Raw genomic sequence first — 23,083 nt, forward strand, 5'->3', positions numbered from 1 at the left:
TCACTTAAAATCAGACTCACCCTCCAGAATTTCTTGGCCGTCTCCACCCTGGAGGGTTTCCTGTGAAGGCCCAGCGGCGGCCCCATTGGATGTTCGAACATCATTTTTGAAGCAGCCTGGGGCAACTAGTTAGCTTCTCGTCGCCACTTCGCCGTACCGGGGATCGTTACAGCTGCTCCTCCGGCGAGCCACTGTTTGCTTGACAGCTCACCAGCCCTTTTCCATTTATGAATCAGCTGCCACACCAGAGCCATTACACCTGTGTACTTCCCAGCAACTGCATGCAAAGAAAAAAAAAAAACCTCCAGTCCCTCTGTCTCCAAACCCGCTGCACGGTCCGCACATTAACGAGCCCTAATGGAGGCCGGAGACAGTCACAGGGACGATTAGCTTTCACTCTCTTCTCGGAGGCAACCCGTGCCAGGAGAGTCCTCACAAACAGCAGCATGACTTACTTAAATATCGCGACGCTTATCAAAGTAACAGTACGATTAGAGGGCTTTGGCTAATGAACAAGAGGAGTTTGGAGATACAGATGCAGGCAGAGTGTGAAGGGGGTGAACGGCAGTAACTCAACACCTCTGTAATGAGATGCCATGAGGGAACAATCAGTGCTAAAACTGTTTATTCAGCCATTAGAGCTGCAGTGTGCAGTGGTGCACTGACAGGTGAGCGGCTGATTTGAGTTGCAGCTGGGAGCACACAGGAATCAGTCACAATATTAAAACCAACCTTAATAATGTCGTGGAGGTCCCCCTCATGCCACAAACACAGCTCTCAGGAGGATGGACATTGGAAATCTAGGGGTGTCTGGAACCAGGAAAGTTAGCAGCAGATCTTTGACTGTACAGCCTCCATGGCTTGGATCTGTTATGCGCATGCTGCAAATGCTCAATTAGATTGGGATTTCAGAACTTTGCAAGCTAAGGTCAATGCCTTAGGATCTTTGTTGTGCTTCTTGAGCCATTCCTGAGATCAATGTTTTCCCTTTGATTACTGTTAGTTACAGGGTGCAGCATCAGTGGAATGGATTGCTGTGGCGCACCTTGCAGATGCTCAATCAGATGGGGATTCTGGAAGTTGCAAGCTATGTCGACACCTTAAGATCCTTGTTGTGCTCCTTGAGCCTTTCCTGGCAGTTTTTGCAGTATTTTTGTAGTATTGTCTAATTGGAAGAAGGCCTGCCATGCTGCCAAGAATGTTCAGGTGGGGTGCTACGTGTCCAAGTAAAATCAATGTGATTACTAGAATGTAAGATTCTCATTTAGAACTTTGCATTATTACGGAATGATCAATAGTATTTCTTCCATTGAGGCATTTTAATTTGTTGGTGGTTAATCGGTGTGGTTTGGTGTCCTGTTGAAACCAGGAATGTTAGGCAGCAGGGTTCGTAGGGTGCAGATTGGTGGATTGTTCTGGTTGCAGTGTATCTTGCAGTTGCTCATTCAGAATTGAGGTCTGAGAGGTTCCAGGCCAGGGGATACCTTGAGATCTTTGTCGTTGCCTCTTGAGCTGTTCCGGACAGTTTTTGCAGTGTGACAGGACCATTGTCCTGCTGGGGAGGCTGCAACAATGTTCAGGTGGGTGCTCAGTGTCAAAATAAAACCAACGTAAATGCAAAGATCCAGCGTGTTTTAGAAGAACTCTGCATCATAACAACCCAATCAGTGTTATTTCCTTCACCGGAGTGATTTTAATGTCGTAGTTAATCGGTAAAGGTGTGTGTGGAATACCAACCATTAAAGTGGGATGAAGCATGTTTTTTTTTTTTTTTTTCTGTATTTGGCTTTTAAGAAGCTTATACCTTCAATCACTGCAGCAGCTGCTTACTCTTGCACTTACATAACGTACAAATATACATAAAAGTCATATGCAAAGTACCCAATTCTGGTCTCAATAGCAGATTAATTAAGCATATATACATTTGCGCAAACTCCAAGCAAAAACTACCAGCTTACTAGTACCACAACAACAAACGCTGGATAAAATCAACAATCAGTTCACTATTGAAATGTATTTCTCTCTCCCTCATCTCCGTCCACATGCAGCAGACGTGATTAATCTCCACAGAAGCCTAATAATAACAATTCCAGACTTGTCAGGAACTAATCTCTCACAATGGCAGAGCCAATAAAATATGATAAATCTCCTTTTGATGTCCATTGCAGACATCATTAAATTGCCTGCGTGCGTAAGAGGTGAGGCTCTTCATTTTTCTATGGCTGAGGTGCTTTAGCAGGAAACCGCTGCATATGCTGCACACCGTATTAAGTGATGACGCAGACATTGTACGAGACGTGGGCCCGAGCACAACTGCAATGTTGCCACTCGGGAGCTACTTGATCGTAGGTAATAATAAAAACCCCACGCATTCACTCAGAGCAAATCTGATTTGCATCGCCCGCCCACACGCGCTCAAAACGTTTAAAACAATATCAGTTATCATTAACGCCTAAGCTGACAATTTGGGGAGCCCACGCATCAATAATGTACTTGTTGATGTGCTAACCGCTGCAGATTCTGATCATTCTAATGAAGGACACTTCTGCCCGTGAGGCTAATCGTGACAGAAATGAAATCAGATTGCAATAATTACAAAATCTTCAAACTAAAGTAAAACACATTGGCACATACTGCATCTCGTCTGTTATGCAAACACTGGCTTGAAAGTATAGACCGTAATGCTTATTGGCTTACGCCTGTGACAAAGTCTCTTAAAAAGATTCAACAACACTTGTGCAGCTCAGCGGAATCAACTGAATGCAAAACAGAACATTAGGAAGAAATATCAAGCTTTTCCAAAACACCGTCTGTAATTCATAATAACCTCTGTTGCTAAATTGACTCAGTCAGGATTACAACCTGAAATCCGAAGCTTCACAACCTCTGCTTACCGAGGAAGGCGAACTGTTGCCAACAGCTGGATTAGTGTGGCAACCGAACGCCACCCAACACAGACGAGCAGTCTTATAGGGTTTACCGAATGCCTTTATGTGTGCATATGGCTGAAAACGCTGACTGGCTTCTTGACACACACGGGGTAAAAGAGGATGGCACAGACCAGTTGTTCACCTTCAGCGAGACCTTAAGCGAGGCAATGTAACTTCTGCTGAGCCACTCTGACCACAATTATAGCATAATGGCTCATTGAAATTGCCTTCATTTTTCAAGCGAGTTGCTTTAAGGACGCCACCATGTATATCTTTGACATTCGAAAATGCAGCATAAATAGCCGCAGCAAGTAGAGAAGCGCCATTAAGCCATCTAAGAGCCACAACACGTCAGATGCAGAAAGCTGCGGTAAGTTAGTTACCATAATCAACTGGAAATAGCAGTCAAGTAAGGAGGAAGCAGTGAAGCTGAACTGAAGAAATGTACAACAAACATTCAAAAGTTTGGGGTCACCCACGCAATTTTATATTTGCAGTGAAAACTCAGACTTTTATCATGGCTAACATAACTGCACAAGGGTTTTCTAATCATCAATGACCTTCAACACCATTAGCTACCAAAGTAGCATTTAGAACACAGGAGTGATGGTGCTGGAAATGTCCTCTTTCCCCCCATGGAGATATTCCATTAAACATTCCAGCTAGAATAGTCATTTAGCACATTAGCAATTTCTAGACTTTTCCTGATTAACTTAAGGTTACTTCATTGAACAAAACCTGCTTTTTTTTCAAAATAAGAATTCTAAGTGATCCCAAACCTTAGTGTATATTTATTGTTTATTTGGGTTCTCTCACTTCTGCATTTCTGTAAAAGTTGTTTGGAACTTACAGCCGATTACAGTCAAGAAGTGTAGCTATCTAGAAGAAAAAAGAGAAGAGATATGATCTAAAGGGAAAAAAATGAATCACGAAACAGAAGCAATAATGTTTACAGCAACTGAAGAACAAATTGAAGCAGAACTGTATGTCTTCTTCTTCTTCCTCCAACCCCAAGTGCACCTTCGCACATCGTTACTACACCAAACGCCGCCCCCGCAACAGAACACTCTCTCGATCTTCCTTACGTTGACATAAGGACATTACAGTATTTATCAGCGTGTGTATAATTCAGACTTTGTCCAACCAGTGTTGCAGCCTCATCCAAGGCCTTCACCGGTCAGGCGGGAGGCTGACAAACAGTGACAGATAAACCGTGCAGCCGCATTCTGCAGCTGCTATATGGCTGACGACCCTGAAATGGATTACTAATGGATCAGATGGAGCCAAAAAGACAAACTACCACATGGGGAAACGCTTGGAGGCCGCTACTGTCTGTTTGGACAAGAATGAGAGAGAAAGGGAGGAGGGAGGAGGGCGGGCAGGAATAAAGATGGGAGTTTAGTGAGAGAGAAGAAGGAAGAGGCAGGGAGGGGAGAGCGAGCAACAAGGAGGAGGGGAAATGAATAGGAAGCCATGAAAAAGTGGCACTTTTGAAAGACTCAGAGGCACTTTGCAGGAACGGTCGGGTGAGCACCGAGCTTGGTAGCCTCGGGGAGAAAAGCACAGGGATGGAGAAGAGCCGGACAGTGTTTTACCCTCTGTTGCTGACAGATAAGACAGACAGCGAGCGCTGACGCCACGGTGCTCGGAAAAAGCGGCTCTATTTCCTGTCGGATCAAAGTGATAAGGAACCGTGTCCGCAAGGCCAAACACAAAACGGAGAGCTCTGTAGCAGCTCACATGTGCCTCCCTGTGTGTTATGCCGCGTTGCTTGTAAATTGTGCTGACGCAGCCAAACGCCCGTCACATGGGAGCGTCAGCAGCGTAGTGATCTAACTCCTGCACACTGCACAAAGCTCATTTACAAATCCTCGTCCCCCGATGCCCCGGTGCCACACAGCCAGGATGCTATACCAAGTTCATAACCGTCTCATCTGCAGGCCTCAAACTCTCCCTGGCAAAGGATTTAAAGGCAGTATCATACCACTAAATTGACCTTTGCAGAGCACTACTCCTTTAAGCACAGAGAATAGCATCTCTTATCTCCTATGTTACTCATTTGCTGCATCATCCCCTTTACAGCTCTGCATTAATGCCAACCATTACCAAAGATACCATACATTTATACAGACAGGAATCGGCTTGCATTCAATTTACTATGCTATGAAATTTAATCCGCCTTTTTTATTGTCATAATTATGTATGTTTTGTCGTAATACAGATGCCAGAAGAGGCCATTTCTGTCAAATGTCCTTGCCAGTGCATTCAAGGACAATCCAACATTTAAAAACAGAGCTGGCTGCTAAAGAAGCATTGTGACCGGCGTTTGTGTTTGCTGCTGTCAGAAAATGTAACCCTGAAGAGCAATAGCAATAATCACACAAGGACAAGAGAAACAATAGTTTACGTTTAGTCATTTCTAGCTTTTAGTTTGGCTGCCAACTGAAGGGAGGGAAATACAAACTGGCAAGAAATGTTATCATTACAGAATTTAAACCGGCATAGTTAACATTGTTTGAAAGCAAAACGGAATGCAGTCACTGTAACCATGACAACAAGAGAACACGGACATCAGCTGCCTGCTGACAATCACATGATTGTGATCCTTCTACAAATCAACCACTATGGACTTATCAGGACTATCCATCATAATGATACAAGGAACAACTGATTAAACTGTGGGAGTGTTTCTGAGTCTTATCAGTTCCTGTCTCGCCCGTTACATATTTAGGTCATGCAATTTGGTATTTGTACATAACTTACACATACATACATACATGACGCACGTCTGTGCTCAGCGCAAGGTCATTTTGTTGTGGGTATGTTGCCATGATTTCTGATTATCAATAACTAACAAAAATGCTACATTTCTAAAAAAAAAAAAAAAAAAAAAAAAAAAAAGCGAATAGTATTCAATTAACTGTGCAGAACTACTTGGAGTTTTTGCAGAGGTAATATGATGGCATCATTGTTTTATTTTTTTCAGCAGTGGATTTCACAGAGCATCTTACCATAAAAACCGCTGCTTTTGGACTCTGCACCAGCTGCTACATGTGCTGCAGACAGTGCTAAGAGTACGTAAATAACTGGACTCAGAGCTGCTCTGCTGGACAAACTATATCTGAATTATCCAAAGAAGTGTGATTTTAAGCTCTATATTCTGAGAGAAAGCATTAAAGTTTCCACGTTGCACTTGTATACACTGGTACTGACATCATCTGCGATAGGTCAATATCCACCGACTGATGTCTGGATTGGTTTCTAATGGTGGAGGCAGTGAAGAAAACGGGTCTGAAATACAAAAATGAAGGCATAGATGTCTGCGGTGTAAATAATCCCAGGCGGCAGAGAGCATGCCTTTATCACAGGAAGGAAGTTGGACTAGAAAGCTGTCAGATGGCTGTGATAAAATATGAATCTACATTTTTATTGTGTGCGGCTTTGAATTACAGGAGTCCCTCTGTTTCTTTATACACACAGTCCATGAACCTGTATCATAAGCTATCTTCTTTCTGCTCTTCGCTCCTTTCACAAACAGAGTCCGGGAGCCCTTCCTGGAAAATGAATTCATTTCACAACACCGTCGACTATTCCATCAAATTACTTTCTATTTCTATTGTTCAAATAAACTTTTTTTTCTTCTCTCTCTCTCTCTCTCCTTCCCAGGTAGCTCCGCTCTAAGCACATACATCTACACAGCCGCAGAAAGAAAAGCAATATTCTCGGTTGAAAATAAAAACCAACATCTTTTTTTTTCCTCTCCTTCCCTTCCGTTCCCTTCGGTTCATATCTGAGAGCAATTCTTCACAGGAGTACAGGGAGGTGCATTTATCGCGAGCCACGTCACGGCCTCGCAATGTCCCGTAATGGCTGTATGGATTCAAAACAAATAAAAAGAGCCGAGGTCATTTGTTACAGACCGTGAGTCATAATGTGTGTCCTTGCTGTCTACATGCCGTGTGTGTGTGTGTGTGTGTGTGTGTGTGTGTGTGTGTGTGTGTGTGTGTGTGTGTGTGTGTGTGTGTGTGCAGACATGAGCTGAATCCAAGAAGCTGTGTGAAACGGCGAGGAACAGATGTTCTCTGTATGGTCTGAGAGGAGCAGAGAGCTTGTCATAAAGTTCTTCTGTGAATAGCTGTTCAAAGGCAGAGAACATCCACGGAGATGAAACATAGGAGGAAAAATCTATATTTGATAAGGGGCCATATACGACCTTGACAGATGACGGGAGCAAATGTGGAAAAAAGACGACATCATGGTGTGTGTGTGAGACCCTCGAATGGTTGCATTTGATGAAGTGACTGTCTTTATTCCTACTTTATCACTTCAGCAGCTGCTCTGATGCAAAAATGCACACCAACACTACGGATAAAACCGATTTTACTGGCATGATGTATGTACAGTTCCACTATAAAGTTTGGGGTCATTTAAAATGTCCTTATTTTTGACAGACACAACATTATTACGTATTCATTATATGTAGTAAATGTGCATTTTTTGCATGTGAGTCCTTACCAATCAATATAGCTTCAGTTACTTGATGTGCTAAGGACAGGAGGGGCTGTTATTAAATTACTTTCATTGAAATGACAAAATGGAGAAAATGAGCCTCTTTTAGCCAGCCAAGAACTAAACATGCTTGCTGTGTCAGGAACAAATCAGTTGAGTAGAATATCTTGCAGACTAAAACCCTCTTACGGAAATTAGCACTGGATAATTTCACAAAGAGTCATGTTCAAGGACAATGATAAATGCTGTAAATAAACGTCCTCTGATTAATTTGTCCAACAATATCATGAACAGCAACTGCAAGTACAGCACCGCTGAGATTTGCACTTGTTTAGGGTTATGGCTCTTTAAAAAAACTACAGTATGTATGAGGTAGAATTCAACGAAAAAATAAAATGCTTAAAGCTCTAGTTGGCAGAATCTGGGAAAAGAATGGCAGAATATACAAATATATATGTGCTGTATTACTCTGTCTGAGCAGTAAAAAGCCCAGCGATTGGCTAAAATATGTAATCACAGGCTAGATATTCTGGATCAAAGACAGGAGGAGGTGCAGAAGTCTACTGTAGGTTCCACTGAATTACAATAGGTCAGTATGGAATTTATGCCCGATGAAGCCAAATAAATGCTGCCAGTATTGCAGTTCTGAGTTTTAAATGCTCTGCTCATGCAGTGGTAAATTACGGGACCTGTACTTTGACATTCGTGATCAACATCTCTGCTTCTAGTTTCTACTAGTTTCAGAAACTCATGCCAAAGTCACAAAGTCGTCCTATTCTGTCTGTGTTGTATTCTTTATGTTATTGTCACAACTGTTACGCTTCCTTCCCTCCAGATCTTTCTTTAACTCCGTGAAACGAAGAAAATGTTGAAAACTTTACAATCATACTCCTCACCTTGGCGCAAAACAGATACACAACTTGCCACACTGGCATTGAAAGCTCGTCGTCAAAGTAATTTGTAGGGATATGCGGCCATGGATTCTCGCTTTGTGCTTGGTTTTTTTTTAAAGCAGCTGTGCTCTTTGGATGAATGTCGAGGTTGCTGATAAATTTCAAAACTTTAACAGAATAAGACCTCTGAGTGAAGGCTGCGAAGCAAAGGAGCTGGAGGTAAAGTGAGCCCAGCTTCGCCCTCAGCCAACATAACAAGGCTTAAACACAGACATTCTAGTCAATGCGACTCATTTCGGCTCCGACGACACAGCCGTGACCCGAACCTTTGTCTTGGACAAGAGGCGAGGCCGCTGATGTAATGTTACGCTTCAGTCGGTCGACGCCATTCGATAATACGGCAGGTTAGTAAGGTGAGCGATGAGAAGGAGGGAGAAAAGAAAGGGAACTGGATGAGAGCAGGAAGGAAGGTGTGGTGGGGTGACGATCGGGGTTCAGCTCTCAGGTCAGTGGAAAAGGGAAGGAAGGTGATTCTAGTTTGTGAAGGACTCAGGTGAAGGTCTCTTGAGCAAAACACTCAATTTGTATGATCTGCATTTCTGCAGATGAGCATGTTTTACTGAGCAGAGGAGCAGAGAGGCTGCTGCAAAATTACGGCTGTATTATTGCTAAACTCAAGTACACTTGACCCCAGGGCTTTGGCTGTTATTTCAGGTGCTTACCGGCAGCCATATGTGTTCAACATACGAAGCTCCACTTAAAATCCTCATGAGCACCAAATTAGAAGAGCAGATGAGTCCAATTTTCCATGTTTATGATGTGTAATTGCTAGAATTTGCCCTTGTCAGGCAACAAAAAAAAAGCTAGTCAGGAGGATGAAAGCTATAACAATAGAAGGAAAGATAATTTCAAATTAATTTAAAGCACGAAAAGCAGAAAGAATCGACTACAAATGTGGTTCACAGGAGGGAAAAACGAGCGCAGACATCCAGTAGAACTCCTCTCACTTGCTCCTCAAGCACTTTGCACTCTCAGCAGTGACAGCTAAAATCCTTTCCTGTCTGTATATGATCTCTGCATTTTGTTTCTTCAGACGCCCCGCATTAATAATGCACAATCACACTCCTCTCTATCACAGATGAATGCAGGAGCTGCCATGTTCCACTCAGAGCAACCCAACAATCACAGACATGCCATTTCCTATTCCCAACCCACCTCTGAACCGAGCGGTAAACTGCAAGCCCCTCCGCATCAAAGGAACGACGTGTCAGAGCAACCCCACGAGATTTCAGCGCTTAAGGTTGGGGCGGTTAAAAGCGTCTTTTCAGCCAGAAACGCGCGCAGAGCGAACCCGACCGAAAAAAAGCAAAGTTTTTTTGTTCTGTGAAAAGTGCAGGAATAACAACGGCCACAGAGACGCGCTTTGTTGAGTTGTGGGTGGTTTCGCTGCCGACGTGTAAACTTGAGAATCTGTCACCAGTCATTACCTGCAAGAAACTCTGCCCTCTATAGTGTGTCTGGTGCAATAATGATCAGGTTGCACGCAGAAGTGAATGCACTGATTATTATCAGCATTGTTATCAGATACGCAACAAACTAGGCGTTTATCCGATTGGCAAATTACCTGCCTGTACATGATATCCTGCCATCATCCTGTCAGCTGCGTCTCAGTGCTGTGGAGACACAAACCAGCACAGTAAGCTGGAATGTGAAGCTATCCAGACAGATGAGGTCTGATGTCTGGAAATTGGTTGGGCTGCTCTGTAAGCTTGGCAGAGTTGCATCAAATGAGCATCTTTGTTCTATTATCTACTCTAACATCTAGTTATATCATCCAATGTTGAGCCAACACTCCATCAACCAGCAGCAAACATTTACTTTTATTATCAATTATTCTGCAAGGAATTATTATGCCCATAACTTTATGTATCAACCTGAAATTAAAAAAAAAAACAACAACACTCAGTAGCATTTCAGAAGCTGAAACCAGAGTGTGGTTGTCATTTTTGCTAATATGAGGCGGGCTGCACAGTGGATTGGTGGTTAGCACTGTCTCCTTGCAGATAGAAGGTCTTTCTGCATGGAGTTTGCATGTTCTCCCTGTGCATGTGTGCGTTTTCTCTGGGTAATCCGGCTTTCCTCCCACAGTTCAAAAACAGAGCAATCATTTTCTATCAGTTTTCTGGTGAATCAACTTATCGATCAATGGTTTCAGTTTTGTGTCACTACTGACCTCTGCAGATGTGTTTATCATCTCTGAGGTTTTTTGCACAGTGTTGAAAATTCACTTCTGAATGTGTGCAGTGAAAATATGCATAAACAACAACAAACATCATCAGTTGCAGATATATAAGCTACAGAGCACCATCTCCTGTTAACAGCTGCACGGCATGTGAGCTGCTGCTAAAAGGCCTGGACTGAAATAGCTCTTAGATCCACTTGACCTCTCACTCACACTTCCAGCGAGTTATTATGAGCGACCCTGACCTCACCGCTGCAGCTCAAACAATCCAACATAAACAGAAGGAGTCAGAACTTGCACCTGATAAGTATACTTGATAACACTCTGGACAAGTTGTGAAATCCATGTTTACAATGTGAAGCAGACTCCGACACTTGAATCCTAATGTTTACCACGGTTAATCTCACATTTCCACCACCAGTGCCAATGGGGAATTCTGTATCTCTGCTCCTTTAAATATCATTTTCTTATGTTGGATGCTAAGCTTCTTGAACCCACTGACAACAACTGCAATGCTAACTGCCTACTAAACAGCTAAATGTTATTCTCGAACAACAACACTGGCGGGGAATCACAGCTTCGGCGAGTTTGCAGCACAAAATGCAAAGCATAGGTACACAATTAGTGTTGGGGATACACACACCCCTGCTGAATGCATAAATGAGTACATGCAGAATGAAAAGGGAAAAGTCCTATAGCATTTGCATCATTATATTACCTATAGTAACCTTATAAACTAGATCAGGCCTCTGCTGTGAGCCCTCCTGCTGTGAGAAGGCTGGGTCACACCCTCCCTTTACTGTCTCTTATAGAAAACTATTCCTCTGTTATTACATAATATACTATTCAATTATCTGCCTCTGGTTTTGATCACGAGTCTCCCTCTCTGTGGGTCCCTTTGCCTTTAAGCCAAACGCTTTAATCTTGTCGTCGCCGTCCCTTCCTCCCACTGTCCCTCTGTCTCGCTACTTCCCTTTCATCATCCCTCATCCTCGCCATCATTGATTTAACCTCACTTTGTATGACTGGCCTTCAGTCCCCGCAGACGCTGCCTTCCAGAGCGAATATGCTTCCGCCTTGAAAATGACACACCTCAGTCTGAGACAGGAAACAGGACAGCCTCTAGTGGCGCACCGGCGGCACTTCAAGCGAGGATTTTTCCTCACCGAGCTCAATGTGGCTGAGAGAAACTGACATTTTCACCTTAACACGAGCTCTTATTACTGTTTTTAAAGAGCTTAAAGGCTGCTACATATTCCCCAGAGCTCAATATGCTTTCAGCTTCAGCTAAAATCACTGCAATATGCTGCAGTTTACTAGAATTCTGCATCAAATCGGAGTATATCGATTTTAAAAGTTGAAGAAAACCTACAGTCGAAAAATATGTTTGGTTAAGATGAGATAAGATTAACCCCGATGGAAATTCTTGTGCCAGATATTGATTTAAAAAAAAGTTCCTGAGCAAATAATTTTGCAAACTTACAAAGAAAGCTGATAAAACAGACCTAAACATCTTTTTTTTTAAGTTTAAGAAAATATATCATGAGGCCTGCAGCACTAAATTTGTCCCAAAGGAAATTCTCGCCTCAGATATTGCACAGAAAAACAAAATTACATAACATAAGCCAATGCAGAACAAAAAGCAGCAATGAGATATAAATTCAGGCTGCTCAGCCGACAACTTTGCAAACTTACAACAGATCACAACAGTCATTTTAAAGTGTAAGAAAACATATCATGAGGTCCAAAGCAGACCTGCACTAGTAAAAGTCCTGGCTAAATTTAGGATAAGCTAAGCCAAGATAACATGCACTAAACTGATCTAAGCTAAAATTAGATTTGATTCATTTTTTGTGCCAGATATGCTCAACAAAATAAACTGCATAAGAACTGTACAGCCTGAAAAGTAGGCTCTTGAGGCCAACAAATTGCAATTCACAAAAAAAACTGATTAAACAGACCTTTACATTGGCTGTTGAAGTTTAAAGAAATATATCATGAGGTCTGAAGCAAACCTAAAGCCATTAAACACACCTCGTTGAATTTAAGCTAAGCTATGCTAAACTAAGCTTAAGATAAGACCAGATGAGATAAGATCCTGAAGGTAATTCTTGTGCCAGATATTGCTCTGAGCAAATCTGCAAGCAGTAAACAACGCTGGCAAAATTTGGGATAAGCTTAAGCTATGTTTTTCTTCATCCCGAACGGAAATTTTGTACGACATATTGCTAAAAACCTCAACAAAATGACATAAGAATTGTAGAGCAAGAAAAGTAGAAAAGCAATAAGATAGAAATGAAACAGATCTTTACATCAGTCTTAAAGTTTAAGAAAAGATATCATGAGGTCTGAAGCAAACCTGCAGTGGTAAGCTAAGCGAGCTAAGATAGATCCTGAGGTAATTCTTGTGCCAGATATTGCTTCTGAAAAAGCAAAATGATATGGCATTAGAAATGCAGAAATGCCTAAAAAGTGAAAGTTAAGCTCCTGAGCAAACAACTTTGGAAAGTCCACAAAGAAGCTGACTTTGTAGGAAAAAAGAGCAGCCAACTAAATGGCATCATATGATCCTGGACTCCTGTGTTAAGATGCACTCGGGCATCAGTCATACTTTCATGTAAGTCACATGATGTTTGCAGTAGGAATGCCTCAGCGTTATTTGCCTCTCCTGCTGTTTCCCTCCCTAATCTTAGAAAACACTGCGTCCGGTCATAATAATGACTAAATCCAGCACTCCAGTTTCTGACCCATAAAGTGAAAACGCGGCGCAGCTCTTAAGGCCTGCGCTGTTTGTGTGTGCATTTGTGTAGAAGCTATGTTGTACGTGTCAGAGAGATGGATAGGAAGGGAGGAAAAGGAGTTCTGCTTAAAACCCAGCACGCACACACACAGTGAAGAGGCCGGATATGAATTCATTTTACGCCGAGATGAAGTTATTAATGCCTACCATCTGTTACGTCAGCTAGCTGCCAGACAAGCAGCAGCAACACAAAGAGGAATGCAGTACCCGGCTGGAGAGTTGCACACGTCAAACACTGAGACACATGATGCCACCATGGGATTGATGAATAGCCATTTTTCTGAGTTATCTACAGCCGATCCTCCGTTTACCAAGCACTAGTTGGTCCATCTCTGCAAAATACAGCCTCCAAAAGACATCACAAACATGTAATACTGAACAGGAAGGAGTCTGGAAAGGTTGTTCTAGTTCAACAATTACTTTTATCTTTATTTTAGCAAGCCTTCAGTAAGGACAATTTGAGTCTGTCATTATTTTTCCTAAATCCCTTCAGGATTATCTCGTGTTGTCACCTACCTCTGCGCATTTTTAATCACCGTTGGGATTTAAAAGAGGAAGCTGTGAGAATAAATTGTGGGTTTGTTTGGCTTTTTTGTTTTTTATTTTATTAGTCTTCACCATCACAGAATATTGTTGTGCTTTCTTGTACATTATACACTACAGCTCAAAAGTTTTAGGGGTCACTTAGATATGTCCTGATTTTTGAAAGAAAAGCATATTTTCAATGAAGATTAGAAGATTTTGATCAGTTTTTTGTCTTGTTTTTGACATTTGTCCATTGTTATGGCAATTTGTAATTTTTTGTCAACTTTTTTGTCTCTTTTTTGTTTTGTTTCGTGTCATTTGTCTAAAATTGGGGGGATTTTGTTTCTCGTTTTTCTCATTTTATGTCTTGTTTTTGTTATTTTGGGTCTCATTTTTGTAATATTTTGTCTTGTTTTTGTTGTTTGCGTCTTTTTTTAACTACAGCAAAAGAAACACTTGGAGTTGTGGTTATTTATAGCTTAATGTGCTGTGATTTTACTGGTCACTGGAGATCAAACTGGACTGAATGTGGAACCTGAACTACAATGAGTTTGACGTCTCTCGTCTAGATATTGTCAATGTGGTAAATGACTATTCTAGCTGGAAACAGCTGATTTTAATGGAATATCTCCATAGGGGTACAGAGGAACATTTCCAGCAACCATCACTCCTGTGTTCTAATGCTACATTGTGTTAGCTAATGGTGCTGAAAGGCTCATTGATGATTAGAAAACCCTTGTGCAGTTATGTTAGCACATGAATAAAACTGTGAGTTTTCATGGAAAACATGAATTGTCTGAGAGACCCCAAACTTTTGAACTGTAGTGTACATACACCTACACTTGTACACATCTTTACATATAGAAACTTTAATAGGAATCATTAAAGTCAGCTCCAGTCTGAGTTCTGTCTAATAATGTGACCTCGTTTCTGATTGGCCACATTTAGCTCCTGATTCAGTTTGCGAGAGCATCCGGATGATAAATAAAACCATACTGGCATTTACACCCCTGGCTGCATAATTCACCACAGGGGAAAAACGGTGCACATGTGAGTGTGTCATGTTTGATCAACATGAGGCGCTGGAGGATTTGTTGATGAATGAGAAATTAGCTTGAACGAGGAGCTGGAGGTCGAAGGGGCTTGTCGCGGAATATTTAGACATGAAAGTAATCAAGGAAGGTTATTTCTGATGAGAGACAAGAGGGAACAATTATGTCTGCTGTCTTTGGTTCTTTTCTTCCGACTGCAGGAATCTGAAAGTCACACAGATCTCCAGATGCCGCCCAAATCGAGTGCGCAGACTGATGACTCTATCCTTCAAGTGCCATTATTGATCATTCATCGACTATTTACTCATCAACACTAACATAAAGCCGACCCTGGCAAGCAGCCGCTTTTGTAATCAGATAGAATTAGACAATAGCAGTTCATTATTCACAACTAATTTAGACCAGATCAGTGGGAATACGGCACAGGCAGTTGTTACCTTTATACGCATGCGTTCACCTGGCTGCTGCTTGACCTAAGCGGCTTACATTCTCTTCACTCAATTAACCACAGTGGAAGAACTTTGCTGACGGCTTCATGTGTCACAGCTGGAGGCGGGTTAGTTTAAAGTCTATGGCCACATTAGCAGGTTTGTGAGCCAGCACAAGGGCCAAATGCAAAGGTCAGATTATGCTAACATGCTCATGAGTGTCAACTGTGGTCACCTTCTTTGTATAATGAAAGCAACATTTGCTAGACAGCACTAAACGCACAGCACGACTGAGGCAAACCTGAAGATTTAAAGGTAAGGGCTCACCATAGTCTTCAAAAACCTAAAGAAAGTCCAGCTGGTTTCTAATGCAGCTCCATTGAGAATCTACACAGGCGTCTACAAAGTTATTACAATTATTCCAGAAGGTGAAACGACCATCAGGACCCATTTCATGGCAATCTATCAAACTGTTATTAAGATATTTCATTAAAAAATAAAGACATACAACTGAACTAGAGGAAAGTTGGAAGGATTCATCCTCTGGAAACCATGACAGTCTGTTAAACTTCATGGCAACCAGTGAGACAGTTTGTAGTAGGATCGCAATCATATCATCGTCTGCCGCAGTGTTCACTTGTTGTCATAGTTACAGTTACCCATGCTGCTATCTGGCAATGATACAGAAATCTTTAACAAATTCGTAGATCCAGATCATAAGCTGCATCACTGCTAAAATCTAATCACTTGGTCCTTGTGTCATTTCTGACCTCTGAAAATTTCATCCAGATCCATTAGTCTGTTTTTGAGTAATGTTGCTAACAGACAGACAAACAAACGTACGCCGATTGTTCCTTGGTGGAGTAATAATTGGAAAAATCAGGACAATATATGAGACTGACAGAATGTGCAAATGAGAATGTGCATGGACGTGCAAATGACATAAGAAGTTTATTAATCAGTACTTATCAAGGGGGCGGAGTTATGTGACGATTGCCGTTGGTTTGTTGTCTGTCTGTCTGTCTGTTTGCAACATTACTCAAAAATGGATTAACGGATTTGGATGAAATTTTCAAGGAAGGTCAGAAATGACACGAGGACCAACTGGTTAGATTTTGACAGTGATACGGCTTATAGTCGTTAATTTCCTTCAGGGATTAATAAAGTCATCTAAGCCTTTCTAGAAAATATTGACTGTAGGGAATAACAGACTATCTTTATATAGTTGCATTAGTACTTTTTCTTGTATAAAATGACAGACTAATATTGGTTCTTTATGGGAAAATACACTTTTAACATGGTAAACTTGCCACTAAAAATGAACGTCGAACACAGTTTGTTCTCAAATGGAGCATCCAAATTGTTTATTAACACAAATAAGTCTTAATAAATTAGTAAATGATACTGTTGACAGTAGTACACCATGACTTTAAACACTCAAACAAACATGTAGATTGCTCTACAGTTCTATACCGCCTACTAAACTGGATAAACTTTCAGAACACCTCAGCAGTGTTACCTCAAAGTCTATACTGTTTAAATGGATCAGAATAATGCACACACTGCAAAATATTGGTCAGAAAATTGAGGTAATATGGCATACAGTAGCACAGTAACTGAGATGCTGCTGCCTGTGCTGTTCCATCATCTCTCAGTGGAATTACTTGAGTAGAATCTGCAGTTTTTGCGTTAAATAGTGGTGTAAAAATAGAGCCATCACTGCGCTGTCTTTGGAGAGCAATCGAGGAAAAAACATTAAAATTAGAAGCCTGCTACAGAATAATGTAGTAAGGTGCCATGAATCTGCCCAGTGAGGGTAAAAAATTACTCCCATGACTTATTCAGAGCTCTATTATACTCCAAAATAACCTCCACAACTGCTGACACAGGGGAAAAAGGTGGATATAAAAGCATGTTCCGTGATATACTGTGTGTTTACTGCGTTTCTTTCCACTGTTCCTCATCATGATTATTATTTGTGTTATCATAAAACCTGAATCTATCATCGGTCGGCTTATTAAAAGGGCATTTCAGGGGCTCGGCTTGTCTCATAATCCACACCCGAGGAAAAAAACCTGCTCTTTTTTGTGCGCGAGTGTGTAAGTTTGACAGAGAGATAAAACAAGAAGGGGAGAAAACTGTGTATGTGCATTAATGTGTGGCTGCAGATTTATTCTTTTTATTTTTCTTCATCCTCCTTAATGCAAAAGTGCGAAGCCATTAGGAGGCAGAAGTAAGATGAGTTGGGGGGAAGAAAAAGAAAATAAAGTGCAAAGGTGGGACTTCTACACACACAAAACCACGTTCACCTCAGCTTGTGTCGAGGTCTGAATCTGAGCCGGATACCTCCCGAGTCTCGTTACGATTGCGCTGATCGCAGCAGACACACACTCACAAAACAGAGCTGTTTGCTCTAGTAATGGGGTCTGCTGAGGAAAACAAAATCACACCGTGGGGACGGAGCTCTGACGGTGAAAGTAAAGATCTGTTTCTGCTTTGTACTTCACCAAAAAACACGGCAGAGTTATGTGACGATTTGCGTACGTTTGTCTGTCTGTTCGTTTGTTAGCAACATTACTCAAAAATAGACAAACGGGTTTACATGAGGGCTGCACAGTGGCGTGAGGGTTAGCACTTTCGCCTTGCAGCAAGAAGATCCCCGGTTCAAATCCTGGGGTGGGCCTGGGATCTTTCTGCATGGAGTTTGCATGTTCTCCCTGTGCATGTGCAGAAATGACACAAGGACCAAGTGATGAGATTCTGGCAGTGATGCGGTTTATTGTCTGAACCTACAGATTTGTTAAAGATTTCTGTATCATTGCGAGATAGCGGCATGGCGTCACTGTAACCATGACAACAAGTGAACGCTACATCAGCTGTCCGCTGATGATCATATGATTGTGATCCTGCTACAAATCAACCGCTGTAGACTTATCGGGACTTATCCATCGGAAATGACACAAGGAACAACTGATTAAATTGTGGAGGTTTTTCTGAGTCCCATTAATCCTCGCCACCCGCTACATATTTAGGTCACCCGATTCTGCATCCATACATAAAATACATATGTGTAACACACGCCTGTGCTCAGTGTAAGGTCATTTTTCATTAACGGCTTCATCCATTGGAAATCCTACAACAACTGAGCATCCTTGGTGGAGTACTGCGTTCTCTGAATGCTTTTCTAGTTTTTATTGCCGTCGTAGAGTTGGATACAAACCTTCCTCTTTCTGATGAAGCTGGCTTTACATAATATCACTATTTGGATGGATATGACTGAAGCAGGGCGAAAGGTGAAACTCAATGACAGCCAGAAGATAAGACAGCAGAGAGGCAATTTCAACTCTTCCAAATGAACAGTACATGCAGATAGCATGCACAGTGAAGAGGAAAAAAACATGTTTGATCAGATTGTAATGAGTTGTTTCACCAGCCAGGAACCGTCATCAGAGAGGATTTCAGACTAAGATCACTATCAAATGTATTGACAGAGAAGGATTTAGCTCACAATGGAGAATAAGTCGAGCTCGCGCCAAACAAAAGCGATAATGAGTTGTTTTAAATGCATTGTCTGTTTGAGGGGAAACTAATTCCTCTGTCTGGAGTCTTCGCACTCAGAACAAACAGCGATCAGTAACTTATTGTATGACTGGAAGTTTGAACTGATTGATAATACTGTAATTCAATAGTTCTGCTGCTGCTAATTTGGAGCATCTGCGACTATAATCACAATGATGAAATAGAAGTAATATATTATATATGTGCATTCAATATCAATGTCTATTTCTGCTTTGAGTGGAGCTTTCAGTTCAATAAAATGCCTCATATCACGCCACGGTGCTATAGAGGGGAAAACTTTGCTCATCAGTTGTAAGGTAAAATATGTTATTGGTAGTAAGTTTAAAAAGTATCATCAAGAAATTTAAGGACATTTTAGGTATCACCCATCAAATTTCAAATAATCCATGTCCAAAATTTTAAATCATGCAGTTGTTGTGTAAGTGTCCTTGTCCTGAAACCAAATCTCTGAAGAAATTTCAGTCTGTTCATAATGTTTTGTCACAGATTTTCAGAGTGTACATTTTTTGCACTAATAGAAATGGAAACATTTGGAAATGTGCTTTTTATAGGTTATTAAGCTGTGATTTCACTGGTCACTTGAGGTCACATTGGGCTGTATGTGGCCCCTGAACTAAAATGAGCTCGACACCCCTCCCCTAGTGAATAGTTGGCAGGCTGACAAAGCCACCAGGTCACTCAGTCAATACCTGGAACAGCCACAGCATCTATAAATAGTCGTGTGTCCTTCAGCGGGTCAGTCAAAACCCCAAACTGCTCTTTGAAACTCTGTCCGGTCCTGGATTCAAATGAACTGCTAAAATAACAGTGACACAGAAACACTGCACAAGTTTTGAAGGGGTGCATGGTGCGCTGTGGGGCAGCCGAGCTACTGGATGAGCTCTTCATCCTGGTGGGCTCCACCTCTCATCCACGCTGCGTGACATAAATGTCACCTCTGCCAGACGCTCTCATTAAGGGCGCACAGCTGGAGGGACGCCAGAGCTGGGATTGACATTAAAAACAAGCCCTGCTGAGGACGAGGAGAAGAGCTGTTCAGATGCAGTTTAAGGGCACAGAAGCAGCTGAAACTGCAACAGAAAACGGATTTTGTCTCTACGTCTCAGCCCTGTAATAATCACCGCACGGGCCTGTATTCAAACCTCTCTGCAGCATCCACCACCACCGTGCTCTTAAGCTGATGAATATGGACATTACATCAGCGTCACTATCGATTTCAGATCATGCCTGGAGTTCTCTGCACCAACAAACACAAAGACAAGACCACCAGTCGATAAATCAACCTCATGTTATATTCATGCACACCTCAACCGGTGTTTTACCTCCTGCACCTGAGCGCCTTCACGCCACAGAATCAGAGTCTCCAGCACAGATGCTAACATCCAACACCTGAGATGTAGATAAACTGAAAGGACGACCAAGGAGGCTGAAGATTTGAAAGGACAAAGAGTTCTACGTCCAAAGTCAATCTCTAACTCCTCTGCTTCTACTGTACATGCACTCACACTCGAACTTGGCTGAGTTTATTGTCAAAGCAAGATCATCTGTTTTGACCTAACACTTTCCACAATGATGAGGACCTTGAAGATTTGGCTTAGCATGACCCAAAACTAGTTCTGTGCTACAATTAAATTAAAATCCTTGATTCTGAGGGTTGTATCCGCAATTTGCTACATCCATAGAACCCAAGTTAAATATTTTTTACTGCATATTTTGTATAAAGTATTATACTGGCTTGCTATTTCAACCAATACAAGACAACTTGCTTATATTTCAATTTTAGTTACGATAATGTGAAACTTCAAATCCTCACACCTCATGAAGTTGAGTCATATTAACACATAGCACCTTTTGAGATTATGTTTAACTATTTTTATCATGGCAAAGGAGAGGAGTTTAGAAAAAGAAATGCATTATCGACTGAGGTAAACAAGCAATTTAATTAAAACAAAAAATCCTTGAGACAAACAACAGAAGTCAGACAAAAAACATCAAGAATAAGACAAAATATTATAAAAATGATACACAAAATGACAAAATTAGCAATATAACATTTTACTTAATGATCAAAATGATTTGTCATGGTTTAGGAATTATTTTACACTTAGAATTTTACAAATTTACAGTTTGTAGTTAATGTTGTCTCTGTAATTTTTACATTTTACAAAGCTGTCCCGTGGGCCAGACTGGACCCTCTGGCGGGTCGATTTTGGCCCATACGCCACATGTTTGACACCCCTGCTTTAAAGGGTTTAATCTGCAGTATAAAATATTGAAGCTTGCTAGTTTGACCATCAATCATTTTTTGCTTTCTAGAGTGTGAAAACTGTGTTGTAAGTTCACACAATGGCTCAGTAAACAACCCCCCACTTATAATATTAATTATTTACACAATGGCTGAGGAGAGGAGTTCAGGAGTGCTAATGTATTCACAGCAGTTTTATTTAAAGGATGGATGAATGGACTAAACAAGCGAACAAAAGCAGCTAGATGAATGTTTCAGCACCTCGGACAGAGACAGCAGCACAGAGCAGGCTGATGGTTCAGCACCACGGACAGAGACGGCAGCACAGAGCAGGCTGATGGTTCAGCACCACGGACAGAGACAGCAGCACAGAGTCGGCTGGTGGTTCAGCACCTCGGACAGAGCAACTGGTCCGTCCCTACAAAACCTCCCGAATAACAAGCAAAGGTGATTTGGTGGAAATTAGAAAAGCCTCTTCCCCAAATGCACCCTCTGAGGTACAACTAGTGACTCATCTTAAGCATTTTACATCGCAGTCTCACAGCCAAACAAGCAGGAATGGGACACAGTGAGCATGTTTACAGCAGATTCTCATAAAATCTCTCCACAGGGGGGATTTTTGCACAGCACGATTCTCACTAATCTCCGTTTCCAGGGTGCAGGAGTGGCGCGTAATCGACGTCTAACAGCCGATTGGAGCGCCGAGAAAACACCCAAAACGAGCCATTTGTGAGTTGCTGAGAGGCATTAAGTGACCAGACAGCGCCACGAAGCGCTGAGTGCTCTCCGAGAGACGTAGCTGACGCGTCATGTATTGACAGATGAGCCAGCCAATTGAGGCGATGACGCACAAGTTTGACAAGTTTGCCTTTGAAGGAAGGGGAGTTAAGGGGAAAAGAGCGAAAAGGGCATATTTTATTAGCTATATATAGGTATGTCCACACATATCCATCTCTAATTCTGCTTTAATTATCTGAAAACGATGTAATGGGACAGGTAAAGGGGATTTCTTACATCCTCGTCCTCGGAGTGCCGCCGGTACGGGCGCTGAAGCCGGGGTCGCTGGTTATCCACCGGCCTGTCCCCCTCCACGTTCTGCCCGAGGAGATGACTCGCCTCCGGTGGGTTTGGGAACGATTTGTTTGTGTTGATCTTGCCGGTGAATCTCTGATAGAGTGACGCCATGTCGCCTCTACTTGTCAAAAATGAGGAAAGAATAACTTGGAGAAGCGCAAATCTCAATCGAAAAAAAAAGTTAGAAAGCAGTGGATGGAGTCATTCGATCAGATGCTGCTCTAGTTCAGGAAAAAAGAGAGAAATTACTCCAGGACTCCAGGTTGTAATCAGGATTCAAATCACGTACTTTCAGCCTGGCAGCTCGCGTCTCCACGATCCTGCAGCGACGCAGTTTCCACACTTCTCCAAGTTTACGCATAAAAAACAAGCGAGTGGAGGCTGAATCGAGCTTCCCGGAGCCGAAGATGGGAAAAACGAGCCTCGGCTGGTTGATATCCCTTTCCCTCCCTCGTGGAAGAAAAGAAAGTGACCGCTGATAAGCGTTCAGGGACTAATAGGTCTTTGCCTTTACCACTCAGAAGCAGCTCGTGCCAAAGCGCTGCGCAACGACGCAAAGCCACCTTTAACTCAGCACATATCAGAGGGTTTGCGGTGGAAACTTATCATGACTTAGCACATAGAGTAGGGCTCAAGTGTCTCTATTAGTTTCTTATCTTTTTTGCCTCCATTTCGGGTCTGTGGAGGTCGTCATGCGGAGAGCAAGAGTGCCCCCATGTGGAGGGAAAGGCGCACGCAGAGCAGGTTGACAGTCATGGCACATTTTCAGGGGCTTTGATAGACCAGAACGTAAGAAGATTAATCTG

The 23,083-nt window shown here is 42.1% G+C and overlaps 1 protein-coding gene across 4 annotated transcripts in view; it reads right to left on the reverse strand.

Annotated features, from left to right (window-relative positions):
• Window positions 1-23,083, reverse strand: part of dpp6a (dipeptidyl-peptidase 6a) — a 290,499-nt gene that overhangs the window by 182,010 nt on the left and 85,406 nt on the right. Inside the window, exon 1 of one of the 4 annotated variants that reach the window (XM_051940641.1) lies at window positions 22,218-22,861. The exons of the other annotated variants lie outside the window; for them this stretch is intronic. Within the exon in view, the coding sequence (XP_051796601.1) occupies window positions 22,218-22,388 (171 nt within the window). The 5' untranslated portion in view covers window positions 22,389-22,861. Of the gene's footprint in view, window positions 1-22,217; window positions 22,862-23,083 lie in introns of those variants that run through there. 4 annotated transcript variants of the gene reach the window in all.

Source organism: Acanthochromis polyacanthus, chromosome 20, assembly GCF_021347895.1.
Source record: "Acanthochromis polyacanthus isolate Apoly-LR-REF ecotype Palm Island chromosome 20, KAUST_Apoly_ChrSc, whole genome shotgun sequence".
NCBI classification, from domain to species: Eukaryota; Metazoa; Chordata; class Actinopteri; family Pomacentridae; genus Acanthochromis; species Acanthochromis polyacanthus.